This window comes from Corvus kubaryi, unplaced genomic scaffold, assembly GCF_017639235.1.
Source record: "Corvus kubaryi isolate FWS band 111438036 unplaced genomic scaffold, C.kubaryi_AGA036_p1.0 37260, whole genome shotgun sequence".
NCBI classification, from domain to species: domain Eukaryota; kingdom Metazoa; phylum Chordata; class Aves; order Passeriformes; family Corvidae; genus Corvus; species Corvus kubaryi.
In genome coordinates this window covers 4165701-4180349 of record NW_024581077.1, presented here as the reverse complement: position 1 = coordinate 4180349, position 14649 = coordinate 4165701, and the positions used below count along the sequence as shown (strand labels likewise).

The following is a 14649-nucleotide window of genomic DNA, read 5'->3' as shown; positions in this document are numbered from 1 at the left end:
CAGAAGGAAAGGAAGAGACATAAAACTGAACAAAACTAATTGTCACTGATAGTGGTTCCACAATCGGATGTCTTTAGAAGATCATTCCTCAGAGGGATCCAAGCTCCAACAACCTGTATATTTAGTCAAGAGCCTGCAGGAGCTGACTGGGGCTTATGTACTGTCCAGAGGTTCTGACCAGTGTGAATTATTTTATAGGTCAGTGATCCTAAATGTGTAAGTAATTTATTCTGCTGTGATGATCTGGCAGTTCAGGTTATTTTCTTACACTGAACTTTAGAGAATCAGCTTCTCTTGTCTGAAAGTGTAACATGATTCTTTGCAGGATGAACAGACCAGCCTAAAATTGCCATTTTTTTCCAAGGAGAAATGTATCTGATTACATAAGCAGATAAGAACAAGAATTGTAGTGTTGGTATGTTCATTTTCTAAACTGCTCAAGCTTGTTTATATGCTGTCAAAGTACACTGAATGCTTGTGTAAATCTGGTTATAACTGTTTCTGAATTAACGAGACAAATGTACTTGAAATGAAAATGTTGTGTTTACAATCTGCGGCTGGAGCTGTTGAACAACATTTAGCAGTATTTTAATGTTAGTCTTTAAAATGTGGTGGGGATACTTGGCAAATTTAGAGGAAACCGATGTTCAAGTCTGTCTTGACAAATCAATTCTCCGAAGGTAACGTAGCCAGACTGGTCATTTCCACAATATTTGTAATTGGAGAAGTTTGAATAATGACTATGAATGTTAAATCAAGTGGTAATGTGGCACTTTCCAGTATGTAGGAATTAAGATAAAGAAAAGAAGGAAAACCACGTGACTTACATAATGGTTTTTAGTTGTGCTTCCCTTATTTTTAACTTCTTTTGCTGTTTCATTTACCGATGCTTTATTTGTTGAGGAGTTTTGATAGACACCACTAATGTTTTTCAGAGAATTCTTCACTGAAGCAGTTGTTCAACTGAACTAATTTTTACTGTATTTTTTGCAGAAAGTATCTTAATTAGTTTTTACACTTCTCAAACAGAAGTAGTAAGTTAGTCAGTGTTGCCGTATGAGAAGAATGTAGAGTTAAAAGATACTTGAGGCAGTAATGCTGAGTTCACAGGGTTACTAGAAAGATAGAGATTTAAGGTAATTTCTAAGAATTCCAATTAGAAATAGCAGTTTTAAGTAGGATAGAGTACATGATAGTCTCATTTCAATTGGAAGAAAAAGGCAAGATGTGACTTGATGAAATGAAAATATAAATCTTTGGCTATTGAGCAAGTTATTCAACATTATAATAAATCTTCTTTCTGCATTTTTTATCCTGCTCATCTAATATAAAGTAGATTAAATCATAGTTCCTTTTAAACATGGAAAGCTCAGAATAGAATGAGTCTTCTCAGATTTCTTTAACTCTTCCATAAATTGTTTCTGGAATCAGTACATGCAGCTGTTAAGATGCTGTTATATGCAGAGAAATAATTGTCAGTGGGAATTTTAATTGTTAATTTAAATATGTGTGATCCAGATTTCCTTGCCCACCTTCTGAAGGGGACTTGGGTGAAACCACGGGGCAAGCTGATGTAGTAAATTACTTCTAGTAAAGTAGTTTGGTACAGCTGGGTTTATTCAGAAGAGAAACAAACCTAAATTTAGAACAAATAGTGTTTATTTTGTCTTAAACTGCAAATGTAGGTATTTTCTGTTAATTAGGAAAATACTGAAGTAGTCACTCTGTTTTCAAATACATGCTTGTTATATAATATTCTTCCAGCAGATTAAATGTCCTTTAGTGAGTGGCTCAGAATGAAATTTAACATCACTCTGTCTTGCTCGATCACTCTAGTACGTCATTTGGGGTATCTTTATTTTGGCCCAAGCTTAATTTTTAGTTACCAAATGTATCATCTTGAGGAAGAAATCAATTTTTTTTAAAAATTACAATTTTACCCGTTTGCAGTAATGTTCAGAACTATTTTGAGTATTCTCTTTATACAAATTGCTTGGTTCTATAATGAAAAGTACTTATTTACATCCAAGAACTTTGTAATCCTATTTCCCATATTTAAATAAGGACATCACCTGTGGAAGAAGTGGGAAATTTTTTAGAAAGTTACCATATGCTTACATTATCTGCTTTTAAAATGTCAGTTGGAATGCATAGAATCAGTTCTGAATGTGTCAGCATTTGCAGTTATCAGAACTGTTAATCTGTAGATTTTAATTCTAGATTTTACAGAAAACCTTTCTCTTTTGTTCTTATTTTAGTATTTCTGATTTCTTGAAGTTTTTATAAGTGTCCTTTCATGGCACAGTTAAGTCCTCCAAGTATTTAAATGTTAGAGAACACTGTCTATTATATGTTCTAGAAATGTTTTCAAAGAGCTTTACTAGAATAAAACTGGTATGTGTTTCTGAAGTCATTTCAATTTTTTAAATTTTGTAACTGGATAAAAATAGAGCAAGCTCTTCATAATCATTGTGTCAAGGTGAATAGGAAAAATAACCTCCATAATCCAAAGTATTTGTTGTCATCAGCAGCCAGTTGAAAAACTCTTCTTGATACTTTGTATTGAACTTTTGAAAATAAATTTGATAAATTCGACTTGCCAATTATTCAGGGAAGGAAGATGATATGTTACAGAAATTTGAAGAAAAAAATACAACTGGGAAAAATGTCTAATATACAGAGGTGATATTTCTAATATTTTATGTTACATTTCATGCAAACAACTCCAGTTAAAAAAAGACACTTCTGTTTCAATAAATAACAAAATAAAAACTGACCATGAAAAACTCTGCTGCTGCTAAATTCAGTTTCTCCTTTATTTAAGATCTGCTGACAAATGCTACATTAGTGTAACTGGAACATGTTTATTTCTTTAATTTTTTTTTTCCTCTCTCCTTCTCAATAACCTGTATTTTTTCCCTATTGCAAAACCTTCTCAATGTCCTTCTGGGAGGGAAGGATGTGGCAGGCATGTGTGCTTTCCCCAGAACCTGTAACAGGACTATTTAAAATCCACATGAGCCATACAGATCATGAGCTTTTTAGGGGGAAGCAGGGGAATGTTAATCTTAAACCCATGAAATTTGTTTAGAAATAGTAAAATTGTAACTTACTCATAACAAAAATTCAAAGGAAGGCATTTTTGGTCTGGTGGCTGACTTCTTGATGGCATAAAACCAATCATTTTTCATATCATTAACCAATTTGATGTGAACTTGCTGACTTCTGATCTTCGAAAATTTTCACCAAATTCCTAAAGTTATCAGTGTTAACTGCTGCTACACAGTGTGTCATTGCATGGGAAAGGGTGACATTGCTGCTTTCTCATCTATCCTTTGGAAATGTTTTAGCTGTTTAATAGATTTTTAGATTCAACATGTGCATTTTGATCAAGATTGCTGACCAAATGAGGGAGCAGCTCTGTTCCAGCAAATATTTGTGTAGAAGAAGAAGGAAATGAGACCCTAACATAGAGGGAAGTGGTATAATTTGAAAATCATGACATGAGTTGAAATGTAGACAGCTGGAGAAAGGAGTTTAACTTGAGTATTGGCAGTGTAGATAACTGTGTCTTTTCCATTAGTATTTTATTTTTGTTTCACCTTTTGGGTTAACACACTAACATTTTTCCTACTCATTTCCAGAAGTATGATAAAATGAAAGTGTGTCAGCTTCAAATGTTTTTTCTCGTTGAGAAGCTGGTCCCTTAGAGGAAAGCAAAATAGCCCTGTATCAATAATTATTAAATATTTTGCTCAAATCTAGAAACTGTTTTGTACAGAGCCTTAGGTGAAAGGGAAATTGATCATAAGGAGATGCACACTCTTGAGTGGAATTATCTTAAGGATAGGCACTGTCCTGTATTCCACACTGTGATTAGCCACAAGTGTTCCCTCATGAGTGGAGTTTCAGTCACTAGCATGTTATCTCTTCAGTTTGAAAGGTACTAAATTAACTGTGTTCTTTTGAACTCCTCTATGTGAATATTAATTCATGCAAGAAATGTTTTATACTTCCTTATGTATTTGAAAAAAGAAACAGGTTTGCTCTGTTGACTTCAATTTTAAATTTACCGATTGAGTTAACTTGATCTGATGCATATTGACTTGTGCTTTGGATCCACCAATATGTATTTAAATATTCTTTTATTATTCTTGTATCTTTTTAAACTGAAGAATGTAATGTGTTTAGCTCTTGGCACTATCTGTCTACTTATGTTGGATGATCAACATTTCTATTGCTTACTGAAAGGGTATTTTCTCATATTTTTAGAAACGGCACAACTATCAATAACTTGCAGGATGTACCCAATTACTTGCTTATTCTAGGTAGTATCTGTGGAATAATAGGTGAAAAAGCAATAGGTAACAAGATGGATATCTGTCACAGTTGCTTGACCTATTTTGGAGTAATGAGTGTGGGGCACTTTTTGGCCTGGAAGATCTCATTCTTGTAAATATTTTCAGGTTGATACTTATGAATAGAAATATTGTTCAAAATGAGAGATACAGGTAAAACCATTGGAAATAATCAGGTACTGCATGTACATAAAGTATGTAAATCTGGCTTATGTTCAGCTTACTTGTTACCACAAATGATGCTGTCTGAAACTGTATCTGAAACTAAAACTGTTAAAGAAAGCTATTTTCAACCCGGTTCTTTATAATCTTACTGTGAATTAATACGAGTAATATTCTGGGAAAAGAAATAATAAAGACTCATTCAGCATACCTTGTGGTTCTTTCTTGTGGGGAAGGAAACCAGTCTTAGATAGCATAGCATGCTGCCTGGTGCAGAATGAGGTGCTGCAGAAGGAGTTAGGTCACAGGCACAAGCCGAAAGCACATGCATTCTCTGGGGTAATTTGGGGCAGATGCCTTTGATGCTTTATTATCCAGCCTGACTGCCTCGTGCTTGACATGGGTCAAGACTCATGACCCCTTACCATGGGTTGGCTAATCCACATCTACATGCCTAGTGTGGAGTAGACAATGTACTTTATCATCATAGCCTTGTAGTAACTGCTTTGTGTAGGTGATTGCTGCTTCTTTCTTGTGTATGAATCTTCAGTCTTGCTCTACTTCTACTCTACTTTTCACCTTTATACTTCTTTCACCTGGTAACCATGAATTGTGGAAGGCAGTGAATCACTTGGTTCTTTCCTGTAATGAAGGCTGAACAGTTGAAAGGGTGTAGAACTCTTGGTTGGGAGTGCGAGGATATTATTTTTCTAAGCCTGAGTATTCTACAGTACTTTACTGCATGTTTTGCAGTAGTTAACTTGAGCAGTGTTAGGCAATATGCTTGCTTTGGTACAGGTGCAGTTGCAAATCTTCCAAGTGTTGCTGAACTGTCTTTTGGCCAGACCTTTGTTATGATTCCTTACAAAACCCTTGCTTTGGTGGAAAAAGACCCAAACAGAACTGAATTATGTGAAAGTCACTTAGTGGTGAAAGCTTTAACTGTTATAACAAAAGTAAAATCTAAACATTATTTGAAAAACAAGCTACAAGTGCTTTCTTGGAAAATCTAGTTTTGGCTCTGAAATCTCTGCTGCAATTTGATATACAATTTAGTGTAGGTAGGTAAATGGTGTTCTCAAAACATGTTTTGTCAATCACTTAAGTCAAAAGTTTTCAATCTTTCGGAATACCTGTTGGACTACTCTTTCGGACTTCTACTTACTTTGTAAGTCGCTTCTCTGTTTTTGCCTGCCTCTGTTCTCTCTTTCCATAGACATTGCATGGATTTGTAAATTGCGTTAGATTGGGAAGGACCTCAGGTTTTGTAATGAGCCCCAGCTTTTAAACCGTGCTGAACATTAACAGATCTGGCTGTTTTCAGACTCCGGTGCCTGACCGTTTTGCTTTTGCTTATCATCCTTTTACTGTGAACCTCCAAGAAAATACCTGGCTGAAGGTAGCATTTATATTGCCCTTCCCTGCCTCCAGCCTTCTGTTTTACTGGTGGAATAAACCCACCTCCTTCAACCACTTCCTGTTCATCATGTGCTCTACGCCCTGGGCAACGTGGTGGCCTTTCCCTTGGCTGTCCCCAGCCACATCCATGGATATGACTGTGCATTCGTTGCTGTCTAAGCTTCCCTCATAGTAAGTCTCCCAGCCAGCTGCAAGCTTGAGATTCTTGTTGCTAATTGCTCTCTTCTTTGAAACAAGGAATGACATTTGTTATCTAACACCTGTATGCTGTGTGTCTCATGCTGTGAAAGTTTTAACAGATTTTAGAATTGCAGAGTTCTATGATTTTAGGTAGTTTATATTTCCCAGGAGAGTTTCTTTTTCTGCTGTGAGGTGTTCTGGGGCTTAATGCAGAAGGTCAGTACAGAAAGTGACTTTCCTTTCTGTGGTATTGATGGGGGTAAGTATTCAGTCCTCCTCCTTGATTCCCATGACAAGATGATCAATGAAACAGGCGTCACTCTTTCACCAAGGGTTATCCTTTGTTTTCTTGATTTTGTTTGTTTGTTTCTATTTTTGCTCTGAGATGAAAGCTCTTCCCCTTAGTGCTGTACCCTTTGGTTATACACCCGCCTGTGGTATTGCTCATAGCATTTCCAGTGAGTAGCAGTCTAGAGATATGTTGCTTTGGGGCCCTTAGGTTTCCAAACACATAGCCAGTATTTTCATAGGTGGGTGTGAGACGAGTTGTGTTAAGTGTAGGATGTGGAAATAGCTATATATTTGTTCCTCTCCTTTAATGAAGGATGTTTGTGGGAATAGGATAAATAAGTAAGAACACTGTATATGCAGTGTGGGATGTGGTGCAGCAGTGTGGGATGGAGGATACCATCTTCTGCTGTCTGTACTATGCTGCTTATACTATAGTTAGCACAAAAATTGCTGATCTAATGTGGGTGTAACTGTGCAAATATTTCTTTACATTGTTCATGAAAATACTTTCAAAGGAGATTTCAGAGAAATGTAACTTTTCTGAGATGTGTACAGTGTAGGTACTTTGAGATATTAAAACGTACCAGATTACTGCATATCTGCTCAATCAGCATTTTGGAGAGAGAGAAGTTTCATGTTTTACTAAATTTAGTTTGTAGTAACTGTAGTGTATTGTAGTGACTCCCCTGTTTGCATTTGCAGATTTGCTTCCACTGAAGGCTGGAGTTGCCTGTGTACTTGTCTTCTTGCCGGTGTTCTCTCCCAGTTGGTTGCTGGTTCCTCATAATCTGCCTTCACTCTCTCCCTCTGCCCCCCACCAAGTTCATTCATACGCTTTTTACATAAACACTCATCAGTCCTGTGAGGGATGATTTTCTGCTGGCTTACACAGCCTGTTTTCTTTTACACACTGCAACAGATAAGTTTCAAAGTTCAGTGGCATTTCAGAAAACATTTCTCCCAGCACAAAATATCATCTACACTGGGTATTTATTTGGAGTAGGGGGTTTTTAATGTTTTTAGATAGTGGATTTTCAAGTGCCACCTCTTTTTTTGTATTTTTTTTGTTACTGTTGATCTGTTGGCAAATGTTGCATTTAAGAATAGAAGTTCAGTTTCTAATATGCACTTGCACCTCTTATGCCAAAACATATGACTTGACATCCAGTGATGTGTGTACCTTTGTATTTAATGTGTGTTCCTGCCAGATAGCCTTGCACAAAACTGCTTGTGTTACTGTTTAGGAGGGAAGACCTGAAGGTGAAGAAGCTTCAGGGCTTGGTTTTAATGATACAGTTCAGAGCATGTCTCTTGCTGAGTAATATCCTGGCATTGTCTTAACAGCCCCAAATCATCATCCAATAATAGATAACCGTGACTTAAAAATGAGGTCATGAATGCTTGTAGTCATCACAATTTTACTTGTAGATAAAGGAGTGTTTGTCTCTCCATCTCATTACATTTATGAATGTGGAAGTAATTTCCTGCTCTCTTCCTTTAGTACTTAAACAGGTAAATAGCAGCTTTTTCAGTTCTGACCATTCTAGTTCTGTGTATGTGGTAGCTGTGCTTACCTGCTGCTCTGGCTGAAGGAAGGTCCTGTCTTTCAGGAGTCCTTCAAGGTGAATGATTGTTCATAGCAAGGTATAAAACTGTCTTCAAAGGTGAAATGTTTGCCTTCAGATTAAATGGGTGTTTCCAGTATGACTTGGTAGTCCTTAGACAGGCAGGCATAGGACATTCTGAAGTCTTGATTTTTATTGAGCTATGGCCTTTGGCAGGGCTGTCAGTTTGAGTGAAAATTACTGGTTTATTTTTGGAGTGGTAATAGTGGAGAAATTTCATCACTACTGTGCTGCAGTAAGTTAAGCTTTATATTAAATAGTAGCAAACTGTATTATCATATAGTTGTTCCTGTTGTATTTGTCAACATAGTGTCATGATTTTAAGTCATCTCTTCCTTCATCAGCCTTTGGAAATAAGTTACTGGATGATTGGATAGTGTTCTATTGGTTGTACTGAGAGTATATAGCTCCCCATGTTTACACAGGTGTGACAGTAGTCCAGGCTGAACAGAAATTGGAAGACTGTTTTAGCTAGCCAACATCAGGTCTTGTGCTCCTAACCATCTTTTTAGTTAACAATCCAACTTTGTTTTAACTAAATTAATCTGTCAGCTTCTGGCATTGTTGCTAGAGGCTCCTTTTTTCACTCAACATTTCCTCTGCCCTTTTGAATGTGTTGATTGCATTGTATCAAGACTAAGCAATATTTGAATCTTTTATTACTCACATTGAACCAATGTCTAAAAGGGTTTACTGATCCATTAAGAGGCCAGAAATCTGAGATTACAGTTATTTCTAGTCATAATCTTCCAGTAAAACTTAATTAAATGGTACCATGTAATAATTATTTTACTATTTAATGCTTCAGGTGTTTGAAAGCTGAGAGCTGTTAGTCAGAAGTAGTGTAAGTCATTATGGTACTTCTGTTCCAGGGCCTTCTAAGGCAGCTGCAGAAGCAGTTGAATCTTGGCAGTGAGCAGAGTGAACTTTGTATTACAAAGTTCTGGTAAACCCAAGCCATGGTGCTTTTCAATATTTATTTTACTGGAAAACCCCTCAGTTTTCATCAAAAATATTACTACATAATTGATCTTCCTTCACAGAACTGATAATAATAACAGAAATTTCTTTATTGCAGATTTAATCCAGTGCACAAATGAGATGAATGTGAACATCCCACAACTGGCGGATAGTTTATTTGAAAGAACTACCAACAGTAGCTGGGTAGTGGTCTTCAAATCTCTTATCACAACCCATCATCTAATGGTGTATGGAAATGAGGTAATACAAAAATGATGTGTCTAAGAACAGTTGCAGCCCCTCGTTCCTGTAAATGTCAGCTAAATGCTTCCACTAATTCTTTTTGTAGGACAATCTTTGGGTTTGCCTTTTTCAGTCCAACTCTGCATGAACACAGGTCTCATTTTCTGTTTGTCTACATTGTTTCTACTTCAAAGTTTGTAATTGTAGAGTAAAAAGTGTTCCAGATGCTGAGGGTACTTTTTTCGTATGTTCATATTCTAATGATGAAAGAAAAAAAAACCAAGAAAAATTAACTTGCATGGGATTCTAAAAGCTGAAAATGGAAGTATTTTTACTTTCATGCTGTAGCTAACCCTCTGGTCTTTTCTCCAGATTACTTGATTCTAAGTTGATTTCTACCATCACCCCCTAACCTTTTACAATGAAAACAAATGTGTGCCTATGAGTTGGCTTTGTGGGTGAAATAACACCAAATACAGTAACAGTTTAACAAACGTAACCCCAAGTTACACAAAAAGGAATAAACTTGTTTTGTCTCACAATTTGAATTCCTATGGGGCCTTACTGTTTGAAATACGAAGCCAAGCATAGCAGCGGCTTGAGTGTTTTGCTTTTAAAAAAACCCAAAAAGTATATTTTTAAGGCTTCCTTAGGAAATGTTTGTAAACATTCCTTTTTACTGCAAACAGTAAGAATAAGGTAAGCTATATGAGCTTTGGAATTGAGACAGCTTTATCAAATTACCAGAATTTTTCAGGTTGCATTCAGGGGAGCTGCTTCCTCTGACTGACTAGTCGGGGTTGGAGGGGGAGGTTAAGTTTTTAAACATAATGTTTAAAATGGTTTCACTTGCAGGTTATTGCTGGTCTGGGTGAAAATCTATTCTGTGAGGCTAACTAAGCCACAAGAGGGCAAACTTCTGTTGTTGTCTTGAAGCTTAAACTTTTTCATCGGGATAATTGACACTATTCAAAACACAGTCTATACACTTTGCACTTTGAGTCATATGAATTTTAAACTGATACCAAAACAATTCACAGTAGTTAAAGGTATTTCATGGGACCACTGTGTGAAATATTTTCCATTAAGAATAGAATTTCCAAACAAATTTTGCTTGCCAAATATTTTACAGAAGTAATGAAGGTAAGATTGCTGCTCAAGATGAAAGTTTTCACAGTTAGAAATAGTACTTGAACAATGAGAGTGCAAACTGATTATACCGCCATTTAGATTGCATAGGACCTTTAAGATCAAGTCCAACTGCTAACCCAGCACTGCCAAGCCCACCATTAAACCACATCCCCAAATGCCACATCTGTGTGTCTTTTAAATACCTCCAGGGATGGTGCCTCCAATTTTGGCTTAATTCCTTTAGCTGCATACTGAGTGCCTTTACTCTTCTCCAGTCTTTTTTCTATGTAACCTACGTGCGCTAATGGAAGTAACAAAGTAGTACATGTTATGCTAATCAACACTATTTTTGTCTTTTTTCTAAATGTTTATTGCAACTGAATGATTGGTTTATTTTTGTAGCAGCTCTGTACAAATTTTCTTTTCCTATTAAATTGTCAATGATCTGAAATGTCTTTTAAAGATGAAAATAGCATCATTCACCTTGTGAAACATAATTTGTAATTATGTATAGTTAGAAGTCTTGTGATGCAGTGTTAATGCTTTATATGGATTGTTATGTTTGATATTTGATTTATAAGCAAACTAACATTTATATCACCTTATTTTCATATTTAAGCTAAGTACCATTACAAGTGTATGCTGTGCAAAGATGGCTTGGCTAATTGGTAAAATTAAATCAGTTGTTACAAAATTGAAGTCAGTGAAACAACTGTGAGCATGTAAAATGAGAATGTATTTGAAGGGATTTTTTCAGAAGTTCAGAGCTCCATATTATGGCTTAAAATAAACTCTGACTAAACGAGGCCTTCGTACAAAATGCAACTTGGATTTGTTCACAGATTTATACCTAAAAAAGAAATAACTGGCTTACTTCAGTAGTTCAGCTAAGTTTTTGTAATAGTTTCCAGATTTGAAGTCAGTCTTAAGGCATGAAAGGTGAGTTTCTTAACCTGGGTAGAAAGTTTCTAGTACTGTTACCTCTATTCCTTCTCCTTGGTAACCCAGTAAAAGTATTCATTTTTTTCTTTCATCTAGCGTTTTATCCAGTATCTGGCTTCCAGAAATACGTTGTTTAACTTGAGCAATTTCCTAGACAAAAGTGGATTGCAAGGTAAGGTATCTTTGTTTCATTATAAGTTAGTAATGTGCTGGGGAACAGCAAAGACAACTTGGTTAGTCTAATGAACCCTGCCATTTAGGAAGTGACTTTTCTGTCCATTTTACCCCAGGCTGCATTTCTTAAATAAAATGCCATAATGGTGTGGCAGGAGCTGTCTGCTGGAGGAACATGTTGCATCTTTTCTAACAGGTTTACTTAAAGGCTTCTGACTTCCTTAGTGATACAAATCTCAGCATTCCTCTTAATTCTATAGAGATAGACCTCTCCAAATGAGGCAATTTTGATAAGTAACTTAATTTTTTTAAAATGCATCATATGTACATACATCATGTCAGTGAGACAAGAACTGTCTAAAACCAATCAAAATTACCTTTTTGGAAAATTGATCAAAGACCATTCCATTTATCTTCGGGACTAATTCAGTGGGCAAATAAGTGTTTCTCTGGTTCAGGTTTTTCAACTGAAATAAACTTCCAAACTGTTAGGCTGCAGTTTAGTGCAGTTCTGACCATATACATAGCTGTCATTGTTTTTTCTCCTAAGGTGGTTCCTTACTTTCTTTACTGCTTCTTATATACTTCTTATCTTTGCCACAAGTGTTCTAGAACAGGCAGCCAAAGTGGTTGCCTGTGGACAGAAACCTTCTCAGTGATAACCAAGGCTCTACCAAATTGTGTCATTTTATTGAGTTTTAACTTCTATGGTCTCAACATAGACTATGAACAGATCTTTTTCTTAGTCTATACCTCTAGATTGACAGTTATCAAAATATTTCCTATCATTGCTGTCTTAACAGAGAAAAATTTGTCATATTGTAGTGTTTCCATCAAAGCCTTTTTTTTCTGTTCGGTTGCAAATGAGACAATGTATTGCAGAACTGATGTGAACGCCTTTGTGAATGCATCATTTAATTTTTTTGATAGTAATTTCTATTGTAGTATAAGAGGACTTGCATAAAAATTACTTTGTTTGGCTTTTGGAAGTAATTTCCTTAGGAAGTGAAGTGTAAACTTTTACATAGTTGAGGTTGTCTAGATATTTGTGGTGTTGTCTGTTTGATTTACATGGTGAATACAATGACGTACACAGTTATTTTGAGATTATATTTTTGCACAATTTTGCGTAGTTAATGGAGCTGTCTTGTGTTAATATTTTGCACTTTATTTAGAACAACATTCTTGTTCTTTTATTTGGTAGGTACTAAACCTCTGAAACTTGTTTTTTAGGTTATGACATGTCAACGTTTATCAGACGGTATAGCAGGTATTTGAATGAAAAGGCAGTTTCCTACAGACAAGTGGCTTTTGACTTCACAAAAGTAAAAAGAGGGTAAGGACTGCATTTTCTTCTACTGATCTTGAGGCTTCGTCGTATGTCCTGTAATTCAAGTGAAAAATACTGATGATGGCTCAGGCTTAATACACACAATAATGACTCCTTTTCTCTGTTGAATATCTACCATGACACACAAAGGCTTGACTCCCCAATAATGTATATTGCAAAAAATATTTTACTTCAGTTGTTGTAATTTTTATCTTCAAACATTAACAGTTTAATGTAAAGGCATGGAAGATGGTATGCATCAAAGTCTGTATAAAAAAAGGTAGAAGTTTGAACAAATCTTCCACAGTAGATTGTATACTTTGCCTTGTGTGTAATATAGAGGACTGTGCAATTTATTTGTGCTTGTAGCTCTTGAAGGTTTAAATGACAGGTGAAACACCTTGCAGTCCTTCCTGGTGTTTCTCTGTTCTTGTCACAAAATATCTGTATGAAGTTTACTATCTTTGTGAAGGTAGTGTAAATTTGTACTTTTAATAGTACATTACAGCAGATGCTATCCTGAGTTGGTCTACAGGAATTAAAATTTCCCCTGGAAAGTGTGCTCATTTAAGAGAAATGAGTTGTTTTGAGACTAGGTACCTGTTTACATGTAAAATAACTCAGCATAGAGCACCAGTAGTTTGGTAAACTACATGTTATAGTGAACAATAGAATTAATCTGGAACTCATCTTTGGGAAGGCTGGAGAGAAGGTACCAATCACAGTCAACAGTTTTTCCATCTTTGTCCATTATCTCTGTATATGGTGCTTTTTAAAGTTTAAAAGCCTAATATTCGTTTTACATTTGGGTGTCCTATATCATCCATACATAGGTTAGTTTTTATTGAAACTAAAACTTAATTTTTAATCCACAGAAATCTGAATTTAATACTGTTGAATAAATTAACTGTAGTAATGGGCTGTCTCATGATATCTTACATTAATGTTGCAAAGGCCTCAGAACACTGTGCAAATGCCTTCTGCCTCCTTGCTAACACTGTGGAGTCCATTTTGGTTTGAAGTGTGATGGTAAAGTAAAAGGAGGATGCTTGGGCTCCTTTTGCTCTTTCTGCCTTTAGAGTTGCTTGGATTGCCAACAGCACAAAACAGCATTTTCCACACCTCAGATTTGTGTGTGGTAAGATGGCTGCAGCTGCTATAGAGAGATACACAATTGTTTTATCAGGTGTTTTAGGCTTAAAGAGGTGAATTATTTAGCCTGCACCATGTTTCTGGAGGTCCTTCTGTGAGCCAATAGGAATAACAGTTCTGATGGCGGCAATCTGGCTTTTCCACACCTCGATTTTTCTTGGGGCCCTTGCTCCTATGCTGTGCCCCACTAAATTTCTTGCAGGTATTGTTTGCTGTTAGGAGTAAGTATACAGCACAAGTAGAGAGGTGGAAGCAGCACGTTCCCCACTGCTTTCCAGCCTCGAGAACAGCCACAAACTTTTCTGTGAAGATGCACGATGAGATTTGCACTTGCAGGAAACATTTGGTTTGCTGTGTGCATGCTGATGAACTTGCAAGGCTGTCTGATTTGTTTTACAGAAAGCAGTTGTTTCATTTCACTGAGGGGATTTAGTCTCTTCCTCAGTTGTTGCTTTTCTTGGATATTTTTGGTATTCATTTGATGGGTTTTTTCAAATGTGCAGCCAATCGTAGTCTATTCAGTCTGAACAATTAATAAACAATCAAATACTGGTAGTCAGCCATTAAAAGGAAATTTCATGTAGTCTCTAGTCTTTTTTCTTTTCAAGAAACGCTTGAAAAGCATACTGCTGCATTTTTTTTATTCTTTCTTACCTCTTTAAGTTGAGAAGAACGCAAACTG

At 36.1% G+C, this 14649-nt stretch overlaps 1 protein-coding gene across 11 annotated transcripts in view; it reads left to right on the top strand.

The window, feature by feature from the left end:
- Positions 1 to 14649, top strand: part of PICALM (phosphatidylinositol binding clathrin assembly protein) — a 66573-nt gene that overhangs the window by 16942 nt on the left and 34982 nt on the right. For all 11 annotated transcript variants that reach the window (XM_042024124.1, XM_042024123.1, XM_042024129.1 and 8 more), the window contains exons 2-4: positions 9114 to 9256; positions 11408 to 11483; positions 12719 to 12821. In XM_042024124.1, the coding sequence (XP_041880058.1) occupies positions 9114 to 9256; positions 11408 to 11483; positions 12719 to 12821 (322 nt within the window). The remainder of the gene's footprint in view (positions 1 to 9113; positions 9257 to 11407; positions 11484 to 12718; positions 12822 to 14649) is intronic.